The 25,136-nt window shown below is 43.4% G+C and overlaps 1 protein-coding gene across 2 annotated transcripts in view; it reads left to right on the forward strand.

Moving 5' to 3' along the window:
- The window catches only part of LOC106562216 (E3 ubiquitin-protein ligase NEDD4), a 52,818-nt gene that overhangs the window by 24,293 nt on the left and 3,389 nt on the right, over nt 1–25,136 (forward strand). For both annotated transcript variants that reach the window (XM_014126943.3, XM_014126940.3), the window contains 21 exons: nt 10,609–10,659; nt 11,139–11,200; nt 11,597–11,693; nt 12,381–12,544; nt 12,767–12,887; nt 14,885–15,043; nt 15,510–15,590; nt 15,873–15,992; nt 17,664–17,867; nt 21,092–21,169; nt 21,332–21,386; nt 21,474–21,532; nt 21,733–21,798; nt 21,993–22,222; nt 22,426–22,547; nt 22,730–22,800; nt 22,937–23,032; nt 23,171–23,244; nt 23,485–23,545; nt 23,629–23,688; nt 23,789–23,896. In XM_014126943.3, coding sequence (XP_013982418.1) covers nt 10,609–10,659; nt 11,139–11,200; nt 11,597–11,693; nt 12,381–12,544; nt 12,767–12,887; nt 14,885–15,043; nt 15,510–15,590; nt 15,873–15,992; nt 17,664–17,867; nt 21,092–21,169; nt 21,332–21,386; nt 21,474–21,532; nt 21,733–21,798; nt 21,993–22,222; nt 22,426–22,547; nt 22,730–22,800; nt 22,937–23,032; nt 23,171–23,244; nt 23,485–23,545; nt 23,629–23,688; nt 23,789–23,896 — 2,139 coding nt within the window. The remainder of the gene's footprint in view (nt 1–10,608; nt 10,660–11,138; nt 11,201–11,596; nt 11,694–12,380; nt 12,545–12,766; nt 12,888–14,884; nt 15,044–15,509; nt 15,591–15,872; nt 15,993–17,663; nt 17,868–21,091; nt 21,170–21,331; nt 21,387–21,473; nt 21,533–21,732; nt 21,799–21,992; nt 22,223–22,425; nt 22,548–22,729; nt 22,801–22,936; nt 23,033–23,170; nt 23,245–23,484; nt 23,546–23,628; nt 23,689–23,788; nt 23,897–25,136) is intronic.

The raw sequence follows: 25,136 nt of genomic DNA on the forward strand, positions 1-25,136 counted from the left end.
TGCCAGGCAATGGCTTGTGCTATTTAAAGAGGGCTGACTGATGCCATATGTTCCTGTATTTTGATGCTGTTAGTCTCAAAGTAAGAGTTATCTCTGATGTAGGGAAAACCTAGATACTCAAAACGCTGGTGTATGTGTAGCCTGTCAGTGGAGCGTGAAGAGAAGGTAGACAAAAGCGTGCTGCCAGAATTGTGCCTGTGTGTTTTAGCCACACGGCGAGAGCTTTGGAGTCAGAGGCGAGCCCTCATGGCCTCCACTGTGGCTACATCTCCTCTCTCCTTACTTTCGCTCTCTCTGTCTTTCCCACTCTCTTCTTCCCTCTGCCTCTCTGTGTCCCTTGCCCATTTCTTGTGAGCTGACCAGATGCCTTTTGGACATTGACAAGGCTAAGCACCATCTTGATATGATCCCTGATACCTTACTGAGCCTGATAAGTGACCATTTCTCCTGATCAGTCGATACACCTTAATAACCTCTCTGGGACATGTGGGATGCTAGCGGGACACACTGCCAACAGCCAGTGAAATAGCAGGGCGGCAAATTCAAAACAAAAATCTCATAATTCAAATTTCTCAAACATACAACTATTATATCCCATTTTAAAGATAATCTTCTCGTTAATCCAACCACATTGTCCCATTTCAAAAAGGGTTTACGGCGAAAGCGTAACATTAGATTATGTTAGGACAGCGCCTAAACAAGAAAAACCACACAGCCATTTTCCAAGCAAGGAGAGGCGTCACAAAAACCAGAAATGCAGCTAAAATTAATCACTAACCTTTGATCTTCATCAGATGACACTCCCAGGACTCAATGTTACACAAAACATGTATGTTTTGTTCGATAAGTTCATATTTATATCCAAAAACCCCATTTTACATTGGCGCATGATGTTCAGAAATGTTTTGCCTCCCAAAACTTCCGGTGAATGAGCACATAAATTTACAAAAATACTCATCATAAACGTTGATAAAATTTACAACAGTTATTGAAAGAATTATAGATACACTTCTCCTTAATGCAACCGCTGTGTCAGATTTCAAAATAGCTTTTTGGCGAAAGCACATTGTTCAATATTCTGAGTACAGAGCTCAGCCATCAAAGCAAGCTATACAGTTACCCGCCAAGTTCTGGAGTCAACTAAACTCAGAAATAGTATTATAAAACTTCACTTACCTTTGCTGATCTTCGTCGGAATGCATTCCCAGGACTCCCACTTCCACAAGAAATGTTTGTTTTGTTCAATAAACTCCATATTTATGTCCAAATACCTCCGTTTTGTTCGCTCGTTCAGATCACTAATCCAAAGGCATAATGCGCGAGCGCAATACCCGAGACGAAAAGTCAAATAGTTCCATTACCGTTCGTAGAAACATGTCAAACGATGTTTACAATCAATCCTTAGGGTCTTTTTAACATAAATCTTATGTCCGGTTGGATAATATTCCAACCGGACAATAGAGTATTCATTACAGAGGGAAAAAGAAGGAGCGGCGCGCCTGCGTGAGCACGCAGTAAACAACTCACTGGTCCCAGGCTTGAGACAGCTCTTATTCTCTGCCCAGTAACAGTAGAAGCATGAAACTGGGTTCTAAAGACTGTTGACATCTAGTGGAAGCCTTAGGAAGTGCAAAAGGACCCAACAGACACTGTAGTTTAAAAAGGCAATCAGTTGAAAAAACTACAAACCACTTCCTGGTTGGATTTTTTCTCAGGTTTTTGCCTGCCATATGAGTTCTGTTATACTCACAGACATCATTGAAACAGTTTTAGAAACGTCAGAGTGTTTTCTATCCAAATCTACTAATAATATGCATATCCTACCTTCTGGGCCCGAGTAGCATGCAGTTTAATTTGGGCACGTCATTCATCTGAATTTCCGAATACTGCCCCGTCACTAAAAAGTTAACCCCTATTTGGTTGTTTAAAGAGCAAAAGAGTAGCAGCCCCAGAATCATGATCAGCAGCTTAGTGTTGTGGCCAAACACAGAGGATAAACAAGACACCAAGCACAAGAATGAAGGAAAGGAGAATGAGATGAATGACAGTCTCATAATGTAAACATTGAATCTCCCTAATCATGACGATCAGTCCCCAGGCAGTGAAGTTCAACAGAGCTCAAAGGTCATGCTCGTTTTTTGCATCCCATCTGAGTGTTGTCCCGCATGATGCAAGAGTTACCTGCTTTTCCTTTCAAGGTCGTGTAAAGATACTGTACAGTAGCAGAGCTGTTGGCAAACAACACTGTTTTCCAGGACCAAGTTGGTTAACTACAGTAATCAGACTCTACCGATAATGAATGGCAGGTGACCGCATGCGTTGTTCCCTCTAATTTTTGCAGCACTGAGCAAATTTAAGGTCTGCTGAGAGCAAACTTCAACGTTGTGAAAATTCTGTGCAACTTCCGTTGTGAACACTGAGGTTGTACACACTTTAATTGACTATTTTAATAGTGACCAGGTAGGCTACTGTGACTATTTGATAATAATCTAGCCCTACCAGAGTGGCCTACCATAAAAAAAAAACTATGGAGAAAATGCATCACATAACATTTTAACATGGAAATAGCGGTTCTATCATTCAGCCTACAGAAGCAGCCAATGTGTGGTGTTAAATGTAGGCCTACATTCCTTGAGACTTTTGAAAAAAAACATGCATGCTTGACATTAACCTGTTTATCCATTTGTCCTTCAGATGGGGAGGTGACTGAACATTTTGTTTGATGCAAGAAACCACTTTACAAAATAAAATGCATTATTATTCCCATACCATTATTACAGTGAATCAGATAAATTATGCTACCCTCTGCCTATTGGCTACTTAGCTTATTCAAGCCTGTTTCAAAATACAACACTGCCCATTTAAGACAAAAAAAAGCTCTTTCCCTAACTCGCTTTTCAAAGATGGCTAGAAATGTTCACATTTTGTGCTCTTGTAGGAAGCAATCACTCCCACATTTCTGACTACAAATTAGCTATAAGTTGGCTTATAAATCACTAACTAGCAAAGAATATGACCAAATGTACACACGTGGCTACATGCAGCTTTCGCTTTGATCTCAAAAGAAGCGCATAATAATCGTTCATGCTGTAAAACAGTCCAGTTCAAAGGGAATGGCAGAAATCCGTATATGGCAATGGTCGATTTGCATATAGGCAGACTACAGCTCTGATTTGGTTATGGCGCACCGGTCTGCGTAGAGTGCAAGCCGGAGTCGTGCCTGTCAATGCAATAGAAATCCTACTTCGATGTGCTCTGCCAACAAAATCTCTTGCGTAGTTAGTTTTGCATACTAATTCTTGCGTAATTCGTTTTATTTCGTTATGTTGTATTGAAAGTAGCTATGGCATTGATTCAATCACAATTCCCACAGTAAAGGGTAACATTGATAGTGTTAAATTACGGGGAGTTCTCTAGAAAGTTGAGTGAAGGCTGATATTTCTTCTGCTTGGCAGTTCCGGGGCCACAGTTTAGAGGGAACATTGACCGCATGTATGTTTTTGTTCTTTTTTTGTTGCATCAGAGCACCAGAACAGATTTTTTTCTAAATTGCCTTAGTAAACCAAAATGATCTGTCAAAATTGTAATTTGTTCCCTCTGAACTCTTACCTTTTTTTTTTATCTGGCCTGGGATCTTATCGCGATCTGATGCAAAAATACAAACGTGTACAAGACCACTTGTCTTGATGGATTTAGCTTCAGTAGAGAGAATAAATAGTGAGTGAGTAGAGAGTATGGAAACAGTTTTTAAGATGAGAAAGGATTATGTGATTCGTCTTGTTTTCCATGTTGAGAGGCACTCTTAATGTCCATGGATGCGTTTATGGACGTTTGAGCAGTACCGTATGCCTGGCTGACCCAGTTTTTCTGCAAGCTGTGGTTAAGGGAGCTGCTACAGGAAGGGGCTTTGTTTTGTGGCTGCAGAGCAGGTGCATCCAGACCAGAGGACCCCACATGCAGACCCAGCTCTGTCCCCCTCTGAGGTGGTTTGTTGGCAGGAAGACTCCCTCTATGGAGCAGAAAATTGTCCTCTTCTCCTGCACAAACCATTAACTTACGCCTTGCAGTTGAAACACTTGGCCAAAGCCATCCTTTCCCTTACATTACCATCAACTGAGGCTTAAAAACAGAGGCTAATTGCAAAGCATTCTTCTACTTATTATATTTTTTTTTTTTTACATACCGGTAAGTGGATATTTTATCTGATAAACCTCATCAAAACAAATCACTCTGGCCTTTCTCTACCCTATAATGGGAAAGGTCTGTTCAGTAGGAGCTGCACTTACTCAGAATTCTACACAGCTTTTTCATTGTTTTCTATTTTCATTATTGAACTTATCTTTGTTTGAAGGACATTCTTTATGACAAGATAATATATCCACCACACCGGGGCTCCAGAGACCGAGAGAGAGAATTCCTCTACTTTGTGGTTTGACCTTAATTTTCAACATTTGATGTGTTTTCCTGAGAGAAGCAGGGCATGGAAGAAGAGGAAGACTATGAGTAATATAGTCTAGTACTTTCACATTTTGGATGGACTGTTTACTGCTCTGTTTGTGTAGAGGCCTTCATACATTTGTGTTTGAAAACCAGATCAGACATTGAGTCAGACAAGAAATCTACATTTAGAAAACAATATACCTTTTGAAGTGGACCAAATGTTCACCTCTGCACATACAGTATGATCCTTGTTTCACCTCACCAGTTATAATTGTTTTATCATTTATGTATCCCATTAAATTCTGAGATATTTTAATGACTGTTCAATTGGAGTGTATTTGAGCCTAGCTAGGTAATAGCAATAACAAACGTTCATGTTTTTTATTTTTGAGTGAAGAAATCCGAGCTCTTACTTGACAGTTTTTAAATCCAGACTTATTTCACCAGCTGGAAACTGTTTTTTAAAAATGGTTTTGTTCCAACAACAAAACCTCTAAGTTGGCCTACTTTTGCCTGGCTTTTTGTCTGGTGGCTTTGAATCCATCATACACTTCCTCTCTTTTTGAATACAATCACAATGCCGTACATCCAATATTTGGAAATAGAAAGAATGATGATGACTTCGTAAAGTTTTGAAAACCTGAGAAAATAACTATCATTGCTATGACCTGGTCAGAAATACACTATATACAGTTGAAGTCAGAAGTTTACATACACTTAGTTTGGGGTCATTAAAACTCATTTTTCAACCACTCCGCAAATTTCTTGTTAACAAACTATAGTTTTGGCAAGTCGGTTAGGACATCTACTTTGTGCATGACACAAGTCATTTTTCCAACAATTGTTTGCAGACAGATTATTTCACTTATAATTCACTGTATCACAATTCCACTGGGTCAGAAGTTTACATACACTAAGTTGACTGTGCCTTTAAACAGCTTGGGAAAATCCATAAAATGATGTCACGGCTTTAGAAGCTTCTGACATCATTTGAGTCAATTGGAGCTGTACCTGTGGATGTATTTCAAGGCCTACCTTCAAACTCAGTGCCTCTTTGTTTGACATCATGAGAAAATCAAAGGAAGTCAGCCAAGACCTCAGAAAAAAGTCTGGTTTATCCTTGGGAGAAACGTCTAGGAGCAACAACGGCTCAGCCGCGAAGTGGTAGGCCACACAAGCTCACAGAACATGAGTGCTGAAGCGCATAGTGTGAAAAAATCATGTGCCCTCGGTTGCAACACTCACTACTGAGTTCCAAACTGCCTCTGGAAGCAAGGTCAGCACAATAACTGTTCGTCGGAGACTTCATGAAATGGGTTTCCATGGCCGAGCAGCCGGAGACGAGACTAAGATCACCATGAGCAATGCCAAGCGTTCTGGAATGGTGTCAAGCTCACCGCCATTGAACTCTGGAGCAGTGGAAACTCGTTCTCTGGTGTGATGAATCACGCTTCACCGTCTGACGGGTTTGGAGGATGCCAGGAGAACGCTACCTGCCCGAATGCATAGTCCCAACTGTGAAGTTTGGTGGAGGAGGAATAATGTTCTGGAGCTGTTTTTTTTTATGGTTCGGTCTATGCCCATTAGTTCCAGTGAAGGGAAATCTTAACGCTACAATATACAATAACATTCTAGATTATTCTGTGCTTCCTACTTCGTAGCAACCGTTGGGAAAGGCCCTTTTACTGTTTCAGCATGACAATGCCCTGTGCACAAAGCAAAGTCCATACACAAATGGTTTGTCGATCGGTGTGGAAGAACTTTGACTGGCCTGCACAGAGCCCTGACCTCAATTCCATCGAACACCTTTGGGATGAATTGGAACGCCGACTTCGAGCCAGGCTTAATCACCCAACATCAGTGCCCGACCTCACTAATGCTCTTGTGGCTGAATGGAAGCGAGTCCTGGCAGCAATGTTGCAACATCTAGTGGAAAGTCTTCCCAGGAGAGTGGAGGCTATTATAGCAGCTAACTCCATATTATCAAATCAAATGTTATTAGTCACATGCTCCGAATACAACAGGTGTAGACTTTACAGTGAAATGCTTACTTACGAGCCCCTAACCAACAATGCAGTTAAAAAAAAAATGGTTAATCAATAAAAGTAACAAGTAATTGCAGAGCAGCAGTAAAATAACAATAGCGAGACTATATGCAGGGGGGTACCAGTACAGAGTCAATGTGCGGGGGCACCGGTTAGTTGAGGTAATATGTACATGTAGGTAGAGTTATTAAAGTGACTATGCATAGATGGTAACAACAGAGAGTAGCAGCAGTGTAAAGGGGGGGGGGGGGCAATGCAAACAGTCTGGGTAGCCATTTGATTAGGCGTTCAGGAGTCTTATGGCTTGGGGGTAGAAGCTGTTTAGAAGCTTCTTGGACCTAGACTTGGCGCTCCGGTACCGCTTGCCGTGTGGTAGCAGAGATAACAGGTTATGACTAGGGTGGCTGGAGTCTTTGACAATTTTTAGGGCCTTCCTCTGACACCGCCCGTATAGAGGTCCTACCCTCTGTAGTGCCTTGCGGTCGGAGGCCGAGCAGTTGCCATACCAGGCAGTGATGCAACCAGTGAGGATGCTCTCACTGGTGCAGCTGTAGAACTTTTTGAGGATCTGAGGACCCATGCGAAATCTTTTCAGTCTCCTGAAGGGGAATAGGTTTTTTCGTGCCCTCTTCATGACTGTCTTGGTGTGTTAGTTTGTTGAAGACACTTGCCAGTTGGCCACCGCATGCTCGCAGTACACGTCCTGGTAATCCGTCTGGCCCTGCGGCCTTGTGAATGTTGACCTGTTTAAAGGTCTTACTCATCGGCTGCAGAGAGCGTGATCAGTCTTTCGGAACAGCTGGTGCTGTCATGCATGTTTCGGTGTTATTTGCTCGAAGAAAGCATAGAAGTAGTTTAGCTCGTCTGGTAGGCTCGTGTCACTGGGCAGCTCTCGGCTGTGCTTCCCTTTGTAGTCTGTAATGGTTTGCAAGCCCAACCACATCCGACGAGCGTCAGAGCCGGTGTACTATGATTCGATCTTAGTCCTGTATTGACGCTTTGCCTGTTTGGTGGTTTGTTGGAGGGCATAGCGGGATTTCCCGCTCCTTGACAGCAGCAGCTCTAGCCTTTAGCTCAGTGCGAATGTTGCCTGTAATCCATGGGCAGTGCAGATGTTGCCTGTAATCCATGGCTTCTGTTTGGGGTATGTACGTACACTCACTGAGGGGACGACGTCATCGACACACTTTCTGATGAAGCCAATGACTCGTGGTGTACTCCTCAATGCCATCGGAGGAAACCTCGGAACATATTCCAGTCTGCAAACAAAACAGTCCTGTAGTTTAGCATCTGCTTCATCTGACCACTTTTTTTTATTGATCTAGTCACTGGTGCTTCCTGATTACATTTTTGCTTGTAAGCAGGAATCAGGAGGATATAATTATGGTCAGATTTGCCAAATGGAGGGAGAGCTTTGTATGCGTCTCTGTGTGTGGAGTAAAAGTGGTCCCGAGTTTATTTTTTATTTTTATTTTTTTTTCTCTTCTGGTTTCACATTTAACATGCTGATCGAAATTTGGTCAAATGGATTTAAGTTTACCTGGATTTAAGTCCCCGGCTACTAGGAGCACCGCCTCTGGATGAGCATTTTCTTGTTTGCTTATGGCGGAATACAGTTCATTCAATGCTGTCTTATTGCCAGCCTCTGACTGTGGTGATATGTAAACAGCTACGAAAAATACAGATGAAAACTCTAGGTAGATAGTGTGGTCTACAGCTTATCATGAGATACTCTACCTCAGGCGAGCAATACCTCGAGACTTCCTTAGATATTGTGCACCAGCTGTTATTTACAAAAATACATAGTCCGCCGCCCCTTGCCTTACCAGACGCCGCTGTTCTATCCTGCCGGTACAGCGTATAACCAGCCAGCTGTATGTTAATAGTGTCTTCGTTCAGCCACGACTCCGTGAAGCATAAGATATTACAGTTTTGAATGTCCCGTTGGTAGTTTAATCTTGCACGTAGGTCATCGATTTTATTCTCCAAAGATTGCACGTTTGCTAGCAGAATGGAAGGAAGTGGGGGTTTATTCGATCTCCTATATTATTCTCAGAAGGCAGCCGGCCCTCTGGCCCCTATTTTCCGCCTCTTCACGCAAATCATGGGGATCTGGGCCTGTTCCCGAGAAAGCAGTATATCGTTCGCGTTGGGCTCGTCAGACTCGTTAAAGGAAAAAAAGGATTCTGCCAGTCCGTGGTGAGTAATCGCAGTCCTGATGTCCAGAAGTTATTTTCGGTCATAAGAGATGGTAGCGGCAACATATGTACAAAAATAAGTTATAAACAAAGGACAAACACAATCGGTTGGGGACACGTAAAACGACTGCCTTCTCTGGCGCCATTTTACGCAATTAATGCTCATAATTTTGGAATGAGATGTTCCACGAGCAGGTGTCCACATGCTTTTGGTCTGTAGTGCATTTATAACCTTTTTGGGAATGGGTTGATAGATTTACATGGAAATGAAGTTTATTTCCCCAGAAACCAGTCTTGCTCCCATACATCTGACTTGATCAATCACACACTCCACTCTTGGTCATTTTTATATGGCTGGTTTGACAGTTCTTTGATTGAAGTAAGTAAGCATGTGATTAATCCCTTAATGAGTCCCCAATGTGATGTTCCTGAGAGAAGGTCACAGAGCTCCGAGTAGTACCTTCACAGGCTGTACATTGTGTCCCTCAACCTGGACTCTCCAAAGCCTGCTTGTCTTGGCTTCACTGCCAAGGAAAGGCATGGGGAAGGAATGAGAGGAGGAGGGGAACAGTCTATATCCGTTCAAATGAACCGTCTCCAAACCACTGCTGGGCAGTTTGATGTGCCGAGGGTGTTTATTTGCTCATGAAGCCGACCCACACAAGACTGTGTTTTCAGTTGTTGTTGATGTTGGGAGGTGGGTGATGTATGTTGCATAGGAACATGTTACAGACACTACATTATAGCAGTGGTCACATTGGAGCCTGTCTCTAGAGACATCACTCAGTCAGAATCACATTTTCTAGAAAGGACACTGCTCCACAACTACATATTAAGACATCTAATGCTCTAGCTATTCTGTGGGCTGATAACCCCTGAATTATTCAATCCACATGTCTAATACAGTGGTTTCAAAACATGGGGTGGGGTCCCCTGAAATTGAAATGGGGTCCCCTGAGAAAATCTGCAATCTTATCAAACAAATTAATAACCTTTTTCTATTCAAATGGGAAGCGAATACAACCTTTTCGTGTCAACCTCTACAAGAACCTCTTACACTATTAGAATGCAATTTCATGTAATTATTATGTGTTGGGACAGCCTGCGGGATGTAAAATGTAGGGAATATGAATACACAGCATTAAAGGGATACTTTGTGATTTTGGCAATGAAGCCCTTTAACTACTTCCCCCTGAGTCACATTAACTCATGGATACCATTTTTATGTCTCTGCATCCAGTATAAAGGAAGTCAGAGGTAGTTTCGTGAGCCAATGCCAACTAGCGTTAGCGCAATGACTGGAAGTCTTATGGTATATACTAGCATGCTAGCACTGCAGTTACATAGACTTCCAGTCATTGTGCAAACACTGGTTAGAAATTGCGCTAACATTAGTCAGCAACTTCCTTCAAAATGCACGCAGAGACATACAAATGCTATCCATGAGTTCATCTGACTCTGAGGAAGTAGATAAAGGGCTGCATTGCTAGAATCCTGACGTTTCCCTTTAACTAGATATAATTTTTCCAGGTAGGGTCCCCAGCATTTTCTAATGTCAATTTGGGGTTGTGTGCAGTGCCATTTTGGGAACGCCTTGTCTAATAGAACTATGTGTATAATGTGCCAATGAATACATCTACAACTAAATCATCCATGAGGGCTGATGGCACATGCTGTAGTGGTGCTGTAAAGGTGACTGTATCATGGAAAATTATTATTTATCTAGGCCAGTGATGTGGTATACTGTGTGTGTGAGTGACTCATACCTTTTGCACTCGAGAGGTAGGTAGGTGTGTGTGTGTGTGCGTGCGTGCGAGCCCGCAAACATGCCCGATACATTGTAACCACTCCCTTTTTTGATGGACTGACTCATGAATGACTACTGTACATGACTCCCCATTACAATCTCTTATATCCTTCCGCAGACACGTGATGACTTTCTGGGACAGGTGGATGTACCATTACACCAGATACCGGTGAGCCAAGTGCAAGGAAGTTGTTTATTTAGCACTTACATAATGTATGTGGAAACCAATTCTCCTAAATCAACATGTTTCCAATCCCATGTCTAAAGGAGTAGGATAGACTGTGCTGTTTTGTGTTCCATGTTCTCCTTTAGATATAATTTGTTGGAGATCTGTACACTTTACATAGTTACTTATCTTCACCCATGAACTGTCATAGGCGCACTCATGTAAACATAAACACCCTCATGTCAGAGTCCGTTCCACAACATTGTCCATAGTTATGGAATACAGTCCACCATGTTTGTTGCTTTTTCCTACCTTTACATGGCATTTACAGTAGACCTACTGTACATCTGTCCACTGTCTATACAGGACTTGTTTACTGTTGATATATTATACAGTTACTGCATGCGTAGATGTTATACAGCAAATATCTTTATAGAGCATTTCAACTGTTTTTAAATACTTTTTATTTATGTTTATTTCAGACAGAAAATCCTAACATTGAAAGGCCGTACACATTCAAGGATTTTCTACTTCACCCGAGAAGGTTGGCATTATTTCATGATTATTCAAGCCGCTTATCCTTCCTGGTTTAACATGGATTTACTTTGTGACATTTTCCTTGACATTTTTATCACATTCAGCCTCTTGGCATTGCATAAATTAATTTGAATAATATATTGCGTTCCATTCCAGTGAGTTTGCCTATACCTTTCTTTCCTGAGGTGTATAAATTAAGCTCAAATAGCTACATAAAGTACATATTGATTTTACCTTGGAGAAAGCTCAATTTCATGTTTGAGTCAGTCACAATGATAGATTGTTGGATTGACATTTATTGTGTATTTGATACACCTAAGATGCTCACATTACCCTCAATTAGAAAGTGCATTGTTTCCATGTAAATTTTTTTGTTAAGTGTTTACTTTTTGTTTTGATGCAGTCACAAATCCAGGGTCAAGGGTCATCTCCGTCTGAAGATGACCTACCTACCCAAAAACAACTCAGAGGATGCTGCAGAACAGACTGAAGACATGGATGTAAGACCACCACCCACCCAACCTACCCCTGTCCCCCTGCCCTCTGTCCCCCCTGACGCCCTGATATTGAATATTCCCCCCCCCCTTGATCAAATATCAAATCAAATGTATTTATATAGCCCTTCTTACATCAGCTGATATCTCAAAGTGCTGTACAGAAACCCAGACTAAAACCCCAAACAGCAAGCAATGCAGGTGTAGAAGCACGATTAGACTGTGTCTAATCTACGTGCTTTGGCTGTTGCTCAGTCGGCGTGCTTCAGTATATACATGTAACAGCATATTGGTGCTCAGAGCCAGGAGAAAAGACACTAGGCTTGTTTTTACCAGTGTCAAGCCAAGATGGCTGATTGCCTGCCATCTCCCTCCTGATGTAGTTATTGATAAAACCAGCCTGTCATCATTCTTGAACATGCTTAATGTAAGCAGTGGCTAGGAACACCATGTCCAAAAGGCCAATCTATATTTGTCTCACCATGGGTCCATGGCCTTTGATGAATATGCTAATATCTTCCTTAGAATGATTTGAAGCCAAACTTCAATAAATGATGAGTTCCTATGATTGCCACTGAATTTTCTGAGTAGTGGCCAAGACCTTGTTTGACTTGAACGAACATATGTAGAGGATTTGGGCAATGTTGACATCTGCATGTGCCGTGTTGTGTAACAGTTGTTTTTGTTGTGCAGCCTAGCTGGGAGTTTCTAGAGGGCCAGGACATGTCCGGTCCCAGGCATAACCACCTGCTGCCTGCAATGCCCCCTGGCTGGGAGGAGAGGCAGGACAACCTGGGCAGGACCTACTATGTCAACCACGAAACCAGGACGACACAGTGGCACAGGCCCATAGTACAGTAAGTCTGGGGTTCTCCTGTCATTTATTCTGACAGCTTGAACTTAATCTAGCACTATTTCAACACAATGGTAGTATTGGAATACAGTAACACCTGGTTGGTCAAGAGATGAAAAAGTGTGTGTGTGTGTGTGTGTGTGTGTGTGTGTGTGTGTGTGTGTGTGTGTGTGTGTGTGTGTGTGTGTGTGTGTGTGTGTGTGTGTGTGTGTGTTTCCCTGTGTAGAGACAGCCAGGTGGAGGCAGAGCAAAGGCAGAACATCCACATGGAGGCCCAGCAATCCTTCACCGCCCGCAGGCAGATCTCTGACCAAGAGGACTCCAACGACAGACAAGAGTCTCCTGAGGTAACTTTCAAGTGAATCGAAATTCAATTAATGTATTGAAAAATTCACACTAAAGTTAAATGACACTTTAAATTCATAAATGGAATTACAGTTATTCTCCTGAATTGGATATTGAAATGGAGACGAGACTATCTTTTTGCGGTCTCTGGTACGATTATGAAACAACCGTACGTGGTGTGCGGTCCAACTATACAACTTACCTAAGGTATATAGGCCCAGACCTAAACTCAGCAAAAAAAGAAAAGTCCCTTTTTCAGGACCCTGTCTTTCAAAGATAATTCGTAAAAATCCAAATATCTTCACAGATCTTCATTGTAAAGGGTTTAAACACAGTTTCCCATGCTTGTTCAATGAACCATAAACAATTAATGAACATGCACCTGTGGAATGGTCGTTAAGACACTAACAGCTTACAGACGGTAGGCAATTAAGGTCACAGTTATGAAAACTTAGGACACGAAAGAGACCTTTCTACTGACTCTGGAAAAACACCAAAAGAAAGATGCCCAGGGTCCCTGCTCATCTGCATGAACGTGGCTTAGGCATAATGCAAAGAGGCATGAGGACTGCAGATGTGGCCAGGGCAATAAATTGAACGCCTAAGACAGCGCTACAGGGAGACAGGACGGACAGCTGATCGTCCTCGCAGTGGCAGACCACGTGTAACAACACCTGCACAGGATCGGTACATCCGAACATCACACCTGCGGGACAGGTACAGGATGGCAACAACAATTTCCCGAGTTACACCAGAAAAGCACAATCACTCCATCAGTGCTCAGACTGTCCTCAAAAGGCTGAGAGAGGCTGGACTGAGGGCTTGTAGGCCTGTTGTAAGGCAAGTCCTCACCAGACATCACCGGCAACAACGTCGCCTATGGGCACAAACCCATCGTCGCTGGACCAGACAGGACTGTCGAAAGGTGCTCTTCACTGACGAGTCATGGTTTTGTCTCACCAGGGGTGATGGTTGGATTCACGTTTATCGTCGAAGGAATGAGCGTTACACCGAGGCCTGTACTCTGGAGCGGGATTGATTTGGAGGTGGAGGGTCCGTCATGGACTGGGGCGGTGTGTCACAGCATCATCGGACTGAGCTTGTTGTCATTGCAGGCAATCTCCCTCATGTGGTACCCTTCCTGCGGGCTCATCCTGACATGACCCTCCAGCATGACAATGCCACCAGCCATACTGCTCCTTCTGTGCGTGATCTCGTGCAAGACAGGAATGTCAGTGTTCAGCCATGGCCAGCAAAGAGCCCGGATCTCAATCCCATTGAGCACGTCTGGGACCTGTTGGATCGGTGGGTGAGGGCTAGGGCCATTCCCCCCCAGATATGTCCGGGAACTTGCAGGTGCCATGGTGGAAGAGTGGGGTAACATCTCACAGCAAGAACTGGCAAATCTGGTGCAGTCCATGAGGAGGAGATGCACTGCAGTTCTTAATGCAGCTGGTGGCCACACCAGATACTGACTGTTACTTTAGATTTTGACCCCCCGCTTTGTTCAGGTACACATTATTCCATTTCTGTTAGTCACATGTCTGTGGAACTTGTTCAGTTTGTCTCAATTGTTGAATCTTGTTATGTTCATACAAATATTTACACACGTTAAGTTTGCTGAAAATAAACGCAGTTGACAGTGAGAAGATGTTTCTTTTTTTGCTGAGTTTATAAGGACAATATCTTACGACCATGTGTTCTGGTCCTAGCCCCTCTTTTTAGAGGCCGCTAACCGAGCAAATGACTAAATGTCAGGATAGTCCAGAGTGGCCCTTAACAAGATCAGGATCAGGGTGTTCCTCAAAGTCCCAAAGAAAAGTTGCCCTACTGTAGTCATATTACATGTCAGTTTTGTGTCACTCCGTGCCAGAACAAGCAGCCCAGAACTGTTTTCTTAGCTTATAGCCAGATAAGAAGACAGTGACGTAACACTATCAAGACATCCTTCAGAACAGATGGTTAACTCTTCATGTGTCTTGTTTCCTGTCTGCTCCAGAGCTGGGAAATCATAACAGAGGATGAGTCCACCTTCTACAACAGCCAGCGCTCCCCCCCTCCACCCCACTCCCCCCTGGAGTTTCACTCCTTCTGTGACGAGCTCAGTCGCTTCCAGGCCTCGGGTGCCACATCCGGCAACCGACGTACCTCCCTCCAGGTGAATAATTTACTGGCCAGTGCTGACCGGGCTCCCGTTTCTAATTGACCGACACCCAAAGCCTCCTGGGTATACGCGTCCTCTTGTGTTATAACAACACAGCTATAATCAGTCCCTCTAGGATTTCGCTGGGATTTTTTGTGATATGCAAAAATTATAGATTTTTTCCGACGTCAATTCTAACATTTTACATGGCAATATGCAAAGTTTTTATCTGTGTGGCTTGATTGAACCATATTATGCAGTAAATGTGCACTGCTGATTGGTTGAAATTGCAAGTCCTTGCATAATATTGTTGATAAAAAAAAATAAATAATAACATTTCAAATGCAATTGAGGAATCTTGGTGGGACTATAATATTTTAGTGTAAGACGGGTATTAGTGCCTGTCTAGAGCTGTAGAATATGTGCCTATTAACACGTGTATGGGTAATGACTGTGATTTCTGTCGTCTTGCTCTCTTCAGCTTCAGGGCCCTTCCAGTCACTCCAGTCGCAGAGGCAGTGCCCAGACTCTGACCGTAGAGGAGCACCCTGTTCATCCTGTGGTGTGTTACATTCCCTGAATCCCCTCCGCCCCCACACACACACACACCGAAGCACAACACTCCTGTACTACAGCAGTATTTGTGGGATAGGGTCATCTGAGCTCAGCTTTAGCATGTAAGTGTGGCTTCCATAGTTTTCCAAGATGATGTAAGGACAGTGAGAATGCAGTCATCAGGTTTGAGCATGTAGCTCAGTGATTCAGAGGAAGTTATTGTTCTATTCACTTGAGGTATTGTTGTATGGAGTGTTTGATGCTTCTCTCTTTTTATGTTGTTCAATAGTTGTTAGCAACCTCAGCGGGGCTGCCTCCAGGCTGGGAGGAGAAGCAGGATAGTAAAAGCAGACCCTACTACGTTAATCACAACAGCAGGATAACCACTTGGACACGGCCACTCATCCAGGTAGGCTGCATTCCTCCTTCTTTTACTCTCACTCTCTCTCAAACCACAGTGCACTAAAGAAGTATTCAAAGTCATGTGAAAAGCCAATCAGGACCCACTTAACTTGTGTAGATCCAGTGCCTTCGGAAAGTATTTAGACCCCTTGACTTGTTCCACATTTTGCTACGTTACAGCCTTCTTCTAAAAATTATTACATTGTTTTTTGTCCTCATCAATCTACACCCAATATCCCACAATGACAAAGCAAAAACAGGTTTTTAGAAACTTTTGCTAATTTATAAAAAATACATTTACATAAGTATTCAGACCCCTTACTCAGTACTTTGTTGAAGCACCTTTGGCAGCGATTACAGCATCAAGTACTCTTGGGTATGACGCTACAAGCTCTCAAGCTCTGTGGGGTTGGATGGGGAGCGTTGCTGCACAGCTATTTTCAGGTCTCCAAATATGTTTGATCGGGTTCAAGTTGGGGTTCTGGCTGTTCCACTAAAGGACATTCAGAGACTTGTCCCGAAGCCCTGCGTTGGCTTGCCTGTGTGCTTAGGGTTGTTGTTCTGTTGGAAGGTGAACCTTCACCCCAGTCTGAGGTCCTGCGTGCTCTGGAGCAGGTTTTCATCAAGGATCTCTCTGTGCTTTTCTCCGTTTATCTTTGCTTCGATCCTGACTAGTTTCCCAGTCCTTGCCGCTGAAACACATCCCCACAGCGTGACTGCCACCACCATGCTTCACCGTAGGGATGGTGCCAGGTTTCCTCCAGACGTGATGCTTGGCATTCAGGCCAACAATTCAATCTTGGTTTCATCAGACCAGAGAATCGTGTTTCTCATGGTCTGAGAGCCCTTTAGGTGCCTTTTGGCAAACTCCAAGTGGGCTGTCATGTGTCTTTTACCGAGGAGTGGCTTCCGTCTGGCCACTCTACCATAAAGGCCTGATTGGTGGAGTGCTGCAGAAATGGTTGTCCTTCTGGAAGTTTCTTCCATCTCCACAGAGGGACTCTAGAGCTCTGTCAGAGTGACCATCAAGGCCCTTCTCCCACGATTACTCAATTTGGCAGGGTGGCCAGCTCTAGGAAGAGTCTTGGTTGTTACAAACATCTTCCATTTAAGAATGATGGAGGCCACTGTGTTCTTGTGGACCTTCAATGCTGCAGAAATGTTTTGGTGCCCTTACCCAGATCTGTGCCTGAATACAATCCTGTCTTGGAGCTCTACGGACAATTCCTTTGACCTCTTGGCTTGGTTTTTGCTTTGACATGCACTGTCAACTGTGGGACCTTATATACACAGGTGTGTGCCTTTCCAAATCATGTCCAATCAATTGAATTTACCACATGTGGATTCCAAACAAGTTGTAGAAACATCTCCAGGATGATCAATGGAAATGGGATGCACCTGAGCTCAATTTCGAGTCTCATAGCAAAGGGTCTGAATACTTATGTAAATAAGGTATTTCTGTTTTCACTTTGTAGTTATGGGGCTATTGTGTGTCGATTGCTGAGGATAATTTTGAATTTAATACATTTTAGACTACGGCTGTAATGTAACGTGGAAAAAGTCAAGGGGTCTGAATACTTTACGAAAGCACTGTAGATAATGTTGATATAGGATCCAGTCCACACTCCTATTGAGTATATCAATAGTGTTCATCTTCATCTCTCCTTCCATGTTCCAGATAACCTCAGAGGCAGCAGCCCAGGCTGTTCTGTCCCAGAACGCCACTGTGTACCAGCCCCCTATGCTCTCTCCTGAGGGCTCTCCCCAGCACTCCCCCGGCTCACAGAGGGAGTGTGGCTTCATGCCGGCGGGCTGGGAGGTCCGCAATGCCCCCAACGGAAAACCCTTCTTCATCGACCACAACACTAAGACCACTTCCTGGGTGAGAGAGCAAGCACCTGCATACCGGCACTTAAAAGGACATGCAATACCAGTCAAAAGTTTGGACACACCTACTCATTCAAGGGTTTTTCTTTATTTGTACTATTTTCTACATTGTAGAGTAGTAATGAAAACCATTAAATAAAACACATGGAATCATGTAGTAACCAAAAAAGTGTAAAACAAATCAAAATATATTTTATATTTGAGATTCTTCAAAGTAGCCACCCTTTGCCATGATGACAGCTTTGCACACTCTTGGCATTCTCTCAACCAGCTTCATGAGGAAGGCTTTTTCCAACAGTCTTGAAGGAGTTTGCACATATGCTGAGCGCTTGTTGGCTACTTTTCCTTCACTCTGCGGTCCAACTCATCCCAAACCATCTCAATTGGGTTGAGGTCGAGGGATTGTGGAGGCCAGGTCATCTGATGCAGCACTCCATCACTCTCCTTGGTCAAATAGCCCATACACAGCCTGGAGGTGTGCTTTGGGTCATTGTCCTGTTGAAAAACAATTGATAATCCCACTAAGTGCAAACCAGATGGGATGGTGTATCGCTGTAGAATGCTGTGGTAACATGCTGGTTAAGTGTGCCTTGAATTCTCAATATATCACTGACAGTGTCACCAGCAAAGCACCCCCACACCATCACTCCACCGCCATGCTTCACGGTGGGAACCACACCTGCGGAGATCGTCCGTTCACCTATTCTGCGTCTCTCAAAGACATGGAGGTTGGAACCAAAAATTGCAAATTTGGACTCATCAGAACAAAGGACAGATTTCCACTGGTCTAATGTTGTCTATTGCTTGTGTTTCTTGGCCCTCTTCTTGTTATTGGTGTCCTTGAGTAGTGGTTTCTTTGCAGCAATTCAACCATGAAGGCCTGATTCACGCAGTCTCCTCTGAACAGTTGATGTGTCTGTTACTTGAACTCTGAAGCATTTATTTGGGCTGCAATTTCTGAGGCTGGTAACTCTAATGAACTTATCCTCTGCAGCAGAGGAAACTCTGAGTCTTCCTTTCCTGTGGCGGTCCTCATGAGAGCCAGTTTCATCAGAGCGCTTGATGGTTTTTGCGACTGCGCTTGAAGAAACTTTCTAAATTCTTTTAAAGTTCTTGACCTTCATGTCTTAAAGTAATGACGGAGTGTCATTTCTCTTTGCTTATTTGAGCTGTTCTTGCCATAATATGGACTTGGTCTTTTGCCAAGTAAGGCTATCTTCTGTAACCACCCCTACCTTGTGACAACACAACTGATTGGCTCAAACGCATTAAGAAGTTAAGAAATTCCACAAATTAACAAGGCACACCTGTTAACCTCTTACATCTAGATGTTCCGCTAGCGGAACACCGCTCCAATATCCAATGATAAGGCGTGGCGCGAATTACAAATTCCTCGAAAATCCGAAAACTTCCATTTTTCAAACATATGACTATTTTACACCATTTTAAAGACAAGACTCTCCTTTATCTAACCACACTGTCTGATTTCAAAAAGGCTTTACAACGAAAGCAAAACATTAGATTATGTCAGGAGGGTATCCAGCCAGAAATAATCAGACACCCATTTTTCAAGCTAGCATATAATGTCACAAAAACCAAAACCACAGCTAAATGCATCACTAACCTTTGATCTTCATCAGATGACACTCCTAGGACATTATGTTATACAATACATGCATGTTTTGTTAAATCAAGTTCATATTTATATCAAAAACCAGCTTTTTACATTAGCATGTGACGTTCAGAACTAGCATTCCCACCGAACACTTCCGGTGAATTTACTAAATTACTCACGATAAACATTCACAAAAAACATAACAATTATTTTAAGAATTATAGATACAGAACTCCTTTATGCAATCGCGGTGTCCGATTTTAAAATAGCTTTTCGGTGAAAGCACAATTTGCAATATTCTGAGTACATAGCCCGGCCATCACAGGCTAGCTATTTTGACACCCTCCAAGTTTGGTACTCACCAAACTCAGATTTACTATAAGAAAAATTGGATTACCTTTGCTGTTCTTCGTCAGAATGCACTCCCAGGACTTCTACTTCAACAACAAATGTTGGTTTGGTTCCAAATAATCCATAGTTGCATCCAAATAGCGGCGTTTTGTTCGTGCGTTCAAGACACTATCCGAAGGGTAACGAAGGGTGACGCGCCGGCGCGTATCGTGACAAAAAATGTCAAAATATTCCATTACCGTACTTCGAAGCATGTCAAACGCTGTTTAAAATCAATTTTTATGCGATTTTTCTCGTAAAATAGCGATAATATTCCGACTGGGAGATGTCGTTTTCGTTCAAAGACTGAAAATGTAAAATGGACTCTTCACGTGCACGCGTGCACCCGTCTCATTGTTCTCAGATCGACCACTATCCAAATGCGCTACTGTTTTTCAGCCAGGGACTGCAACGTCATCATTCAACGTTCTGGTGCCTTCTGAGAGCCTATGGGAGCCTTAGAAAGTGTCATGTTACAGCAGAGATCCTCTGTTTTCAATAAAGAGGCTAAAGAAGGCCAAGAAATGGTCAGAGAGGGCACTTCCTGTTTGGAATCTTCTCAGGTTTTGGCCTGACATATGAGTTCTGTTATACTCAGAGACACCATTCAAACAATTTTAGAAACTTTAGGGGGTTTTCTATCCAAATCAAACAATTATATGCATATTCTAGTTTCTGGGCAGGAGTAATAAACAGATTAAATCGGGTACGTTTTTTATCCGGCCGTGAAAATACTGCCCCCTATCCATAACAGGTTAATTGAAATGCATTCCAGGTGACTACCTCATGAATCAGGTTTGAGAGAATGCCAAGAGTGTGCAAAGCTGTCATCAAGGCAAAGTGTGGCTGCTTTGAAGAATCTCAAATATTAAATATATTTTGATTTGTTTTACACTTTTTTGGTTACTACATGATTCCATATGTGTTATCTCATAGGTTTGATGTCTTCACTATTACTCTAAAATGTAGAAATTAGAACAAATAAAAGAAAAACCCTTGAATGAGTAGGTGTATCCAAACTTTTGACTGGTACTATATATGTAGTTTTTCTTGATCAGGTCACATGATCAAGAAATACCCCCAGGCCCTACCTATAGGGTCTAGTCACGCATCATCATGGCCAGAATTACCAGTTATTCACTGGACAATACTGCCATTCTCACTGCTCCTTCCTGTTTGTGTGACTTATTTCCTGTTTATCTGGCTGTGAACAGGAAGACCCCAGGTTGAAGATTCCTGTGCACATGAGGAGGAGACCTTCGCTAGACCCAACTGACCTCGGGCCAATGCCGGTAAGCTTTACAATGATATCATACCCAATAATAGCATTCTAAGAAGGCAATTAGCAGGCCAATGTGAGGAGCCTCTTAAAGTTGAAAATTGCTGAGTGGAATGGTTGATTTTAAGGGCGAAAATTATGGTGGGAGTAATGTTTGTGCTATCCCTTATCTTAGCCTGGCTGGGAGGAGAGGGTCCACAGTGATGGGAGGATATTCTACATAGATCACAGTATGTATGACATGTACTACAATTTGTCAAAATGAGTGAAATGCATACGCCTACTACCAATGCTGAATAAATCTGATGTATTTTCAGACACGAAGAACACACAATGGGATGACCCCAGACTGCAGAATTCAGCCATAACTGGACCAGTAAGTATAGATGATATTTAAAAAGCTATAGCTAGAGATTTTTATTTATTAGATTCCGGTAGAGTAATTTATGAGGAATGTAATATGACCCATTCTCTTTTTGGAGTCAGGTTCTCCAGGTTGGCCATAAAACCACATAATTCATCATGTGTTTATAATTGATTTCCGGTCATTGGATCTCCCATCCTTGTCTATTCTAGGCTGTGCCTTACTCCAGAGACTATAAACAGAAGTATGAATACTTCCGGAAGAAGCTGAAGAAACCGGTAAGCATTGTTTTTACCTCACAAATAGGTCAGATATACAGCACATTCACACTGTAAAAGCCTATCTTGTTTCTTTCAATCATCCTCACAATATCTTCTATGACATTTAGTCCAGCTACATCCCCTGACCTGATGTCAACTCAGCTCATCAGTAGAAAGTCCACTCACACAGCATGCTCTATCTCCAATTCCAGGCTGACATCCCCAACCGCTTTGAGATGAAGCTCAGGCGGAACGCCGTGCTAGAGGACTCTTACAGACGAATCCTGTCAATCAAGAGGGCCGACTTCCTGAAGGCCCGGCTGTGGGTGGAGTTTGAGGGAGAGAAGGGCTTGGATTACGGGGGCGTGGCCAGGGAATGGTTCTTCCTCATCTCCAAGGAGATGTTCAACCCCTATTATGGGCTGTTTGAGTATTCTGCCACGTGAGTCTCTATTTGAATGTGTTAGAATTCCATTGTCAGGCAAGGAAAAATGGAACAGGCCTTCAATGGGGCTGTTAGTGAATAACATCTCTGACAGCATTATGAATCATTTTAATGAGGGGATATGTTCTGGAATGGATCAGAGAATGATTTGGAGGACTTTAGAGCTGTGTTAAGTTTCTCCTCTGCCTGTTCTGTGTCAGGGACAACTACACTCTGCAGATCAACCCCAACTCAGGCCTCTGCAATGAGGACCACCTGTCCTACTTCAAGTTCATTGGCCGTGTGGCAGGCATGGCTGTCTACCATGGCAAGCTGCTGGACGGTGAGTCTCACTGCTGGGGATTTCGCTCATGAACTTTGTGTCTGGTAAAAGATCATTAATTTGTTTAATCATAGTGTGACATGAGTGTGTGTAGAGAAACTAAGAGCTGAGGACAGCTCTATGCTAGGGCCACAAGGGTTATGTGTGTGTTGAACAGATCCTGACATGTTATTTTTTTCTAGCCTTCTTCATCAGGCCTTTCTACAAGATGATGTTGCAGAAGCCCATTACTCTACAGGACATGGAGTCTGTGGTAGGTGCCTAATAATATCTAGATTACTCTCACATCTTCTCATCACCTAATCAGATAGTAGAGACGATAAATCAGACAGCTAAAACAGCAGTGTTTCACCATAAGAGGTAATGGTGTTCGTGTTTTGTTATTTCAGGACAGTGAGTACTTCAACTCCCTGAAGTGGATATTGGAGAATGACCCGATAGACCTGGATCTGAGGTTCACCATAGACGAAGAGCTCTTTGGACAGGTGGGACCTACTTCCTATTTGTTGTTTGGCACAAGTATTTTCTGTTCTATCTTGTGCCTATTGAGTGAAGAGGTTAACGTCGATGCTAGGTTGTACTCTGGTATCAGTCATGCTGACATCACATTTCCTCCTCTTTAGACACACCAGCATGAGCTGAAGCCAGGAGGATCTGAAATAGTAGTCACCGATGACAACAAGAAGGAATACATCCAGTAAGCACCAGCGCCCTCTGCTGGTAGAAAGAGGAAACACGCCTCATGCACACTGCCATGTCGTGCTGTTCAGCTGGTTACCTGTTGGTGACCCACAAGTCACATATTTGGCCTTAGAAGGGTTTGCTAATGGACAGTGAAACCACCACCCACCACATAATGTCTGCATCATTAGATACATTTAGAAATTATTAGGGATTTTGAATGCTTCCATTTCAAAGTAAACCTTTTCTTTGTCAGTCTTGTCATGCAGTGGAGGTTCGTGAACAGGATACTGAAGCAGATGACCGCATTCAAGGAGGTAAACACTAGGTTTTATTGAGATGTTGTGATAAGATTGAAAGAAACGGTTGACTTATTGCTTGTTCCTCTCTCTTGTCTTAGGGATTCTATGAGTTGATACCCCAGGATCTCATCAAGATCTTTGACGAGAATGAGCTGGAGGTGGGTGTCATTCCTATCACTCTGAGATGTGTGCATGACTGAGAGCCTGTCTTTCCAGATCGTTGAGTGATGTTCTATCTTCTTTTTTTTCTCTCTTTAGCTCCTGATGTGTGGCCTGGGAGACGTGGATGTGAACGACTGGAGGGAGAACACCAAGTACAAGAATGGCTACTGTCCCAACCAGCCTGTCATCCTATGGTTCTGGAAGGTAAGAGGATACTCCACCACTAGAGCAGAAGCCTCTGGATTAAAGAGTGTTTTTGTTAGGGATGTACGATTGATCGGTGACCATATCGGTATCGGACGATAATTGGTTAAAAATACACTGCTCAAAAAAATAAAGGGAACACTTAAACAACACAATGTAACTCCAAGTAAATCACACTTCTGTGAAATCAAACTTTCCACTTAGGAAGCAACACTGATTGACAATAAATTTCACATGCTGTTGTGCAAATGAAATAGACAACAGGTGGAAATTATAGGCAATTAGCAAGACACCCCCAATAAAGGAGTGGTTCTGCAGGTGGGGACCACAGTCCACTTCTCAGTTCCTATGCTTCCTGGCTGATGTTTTGGTCACTTTTGAATGCTGGCGGTGCTTTCACTCTAGTGGTAGCATGAGATGGAGTCTACAACCCACACAAGTGGCTCAGGTAGTGCAGCTCATCCAGGATGGCACATCAATGCGAGCTGTGGCAAGAAGGTTTGCTGTGTCTGTCAGCGTAGTGTCCAGAGCATGGAGGCGCTACCAGGAGACAGGCCAGTACATCAGGAGACGTGGAGGAAGCCGTAGGAGGGCAACAACCCAGCAGCAGGACCGCTACCTCCGCCTTTGTGCAAGGAGGAGCAGGAGAAGCACTGCCAGAGCCCTGCAAAATGACCTCCAGTAGGCCACAAATGTGCATGTGTCTGCTCAAACGGTCAGAAACAGACTCCATGAGGGTGGTATGAGGGCCCGACGTCCACAGGTGGGGGTTGTGCTTACAACCCAACACCGTGCAGGACGTTTGGCATTTGCCAGAGAACATCAAGATTGGCAAATTCGCCACTGGCACCCTGTGCTCTTCACAGATGAAAGCAGGTTCACACTGAGCACGTGACAGACGTGACAGAGTCTGGAGACGTCGTGGAGAACGTTCTGCTGCCTGCAACATCCTCCAGCATGACCGGTTTGGCGATGGGTCAGTCATGGTGTGGGGTGGCATTTCTTTGGGGGGCCGCACAGCCCTCCATGTGCTCGCCAGAGGTAGCCTGACTGCCATTAGGTACTAAGATGAGATCCTCAGACCCCTTGTGAGACCATATGCTGGTGCGGTTGGCCCTGGGTTCCTCCTAATGCAAGACAATGCTAGACCTCATGTGGCTGGAGTGTGTCAGCAGTTCCTGCAAGAGGAAGGCATTGATGCTATGGACTGGCCCGCCCGTTCCCCAGACCTAAATCCAAT

This window comes from Salmo salar, chromosome 11 (assembly GCF_965601325.2).
Source record: "Salmo salar chromosome 11, fSalSal1, whole genome shotgun sequence".
Taxonomy (NCBI): Eukaryota; Metazoa; Chordata; class Actinopteri; order Salmoniformes; family Salmonidae; genus Salmo; species Salmo salar.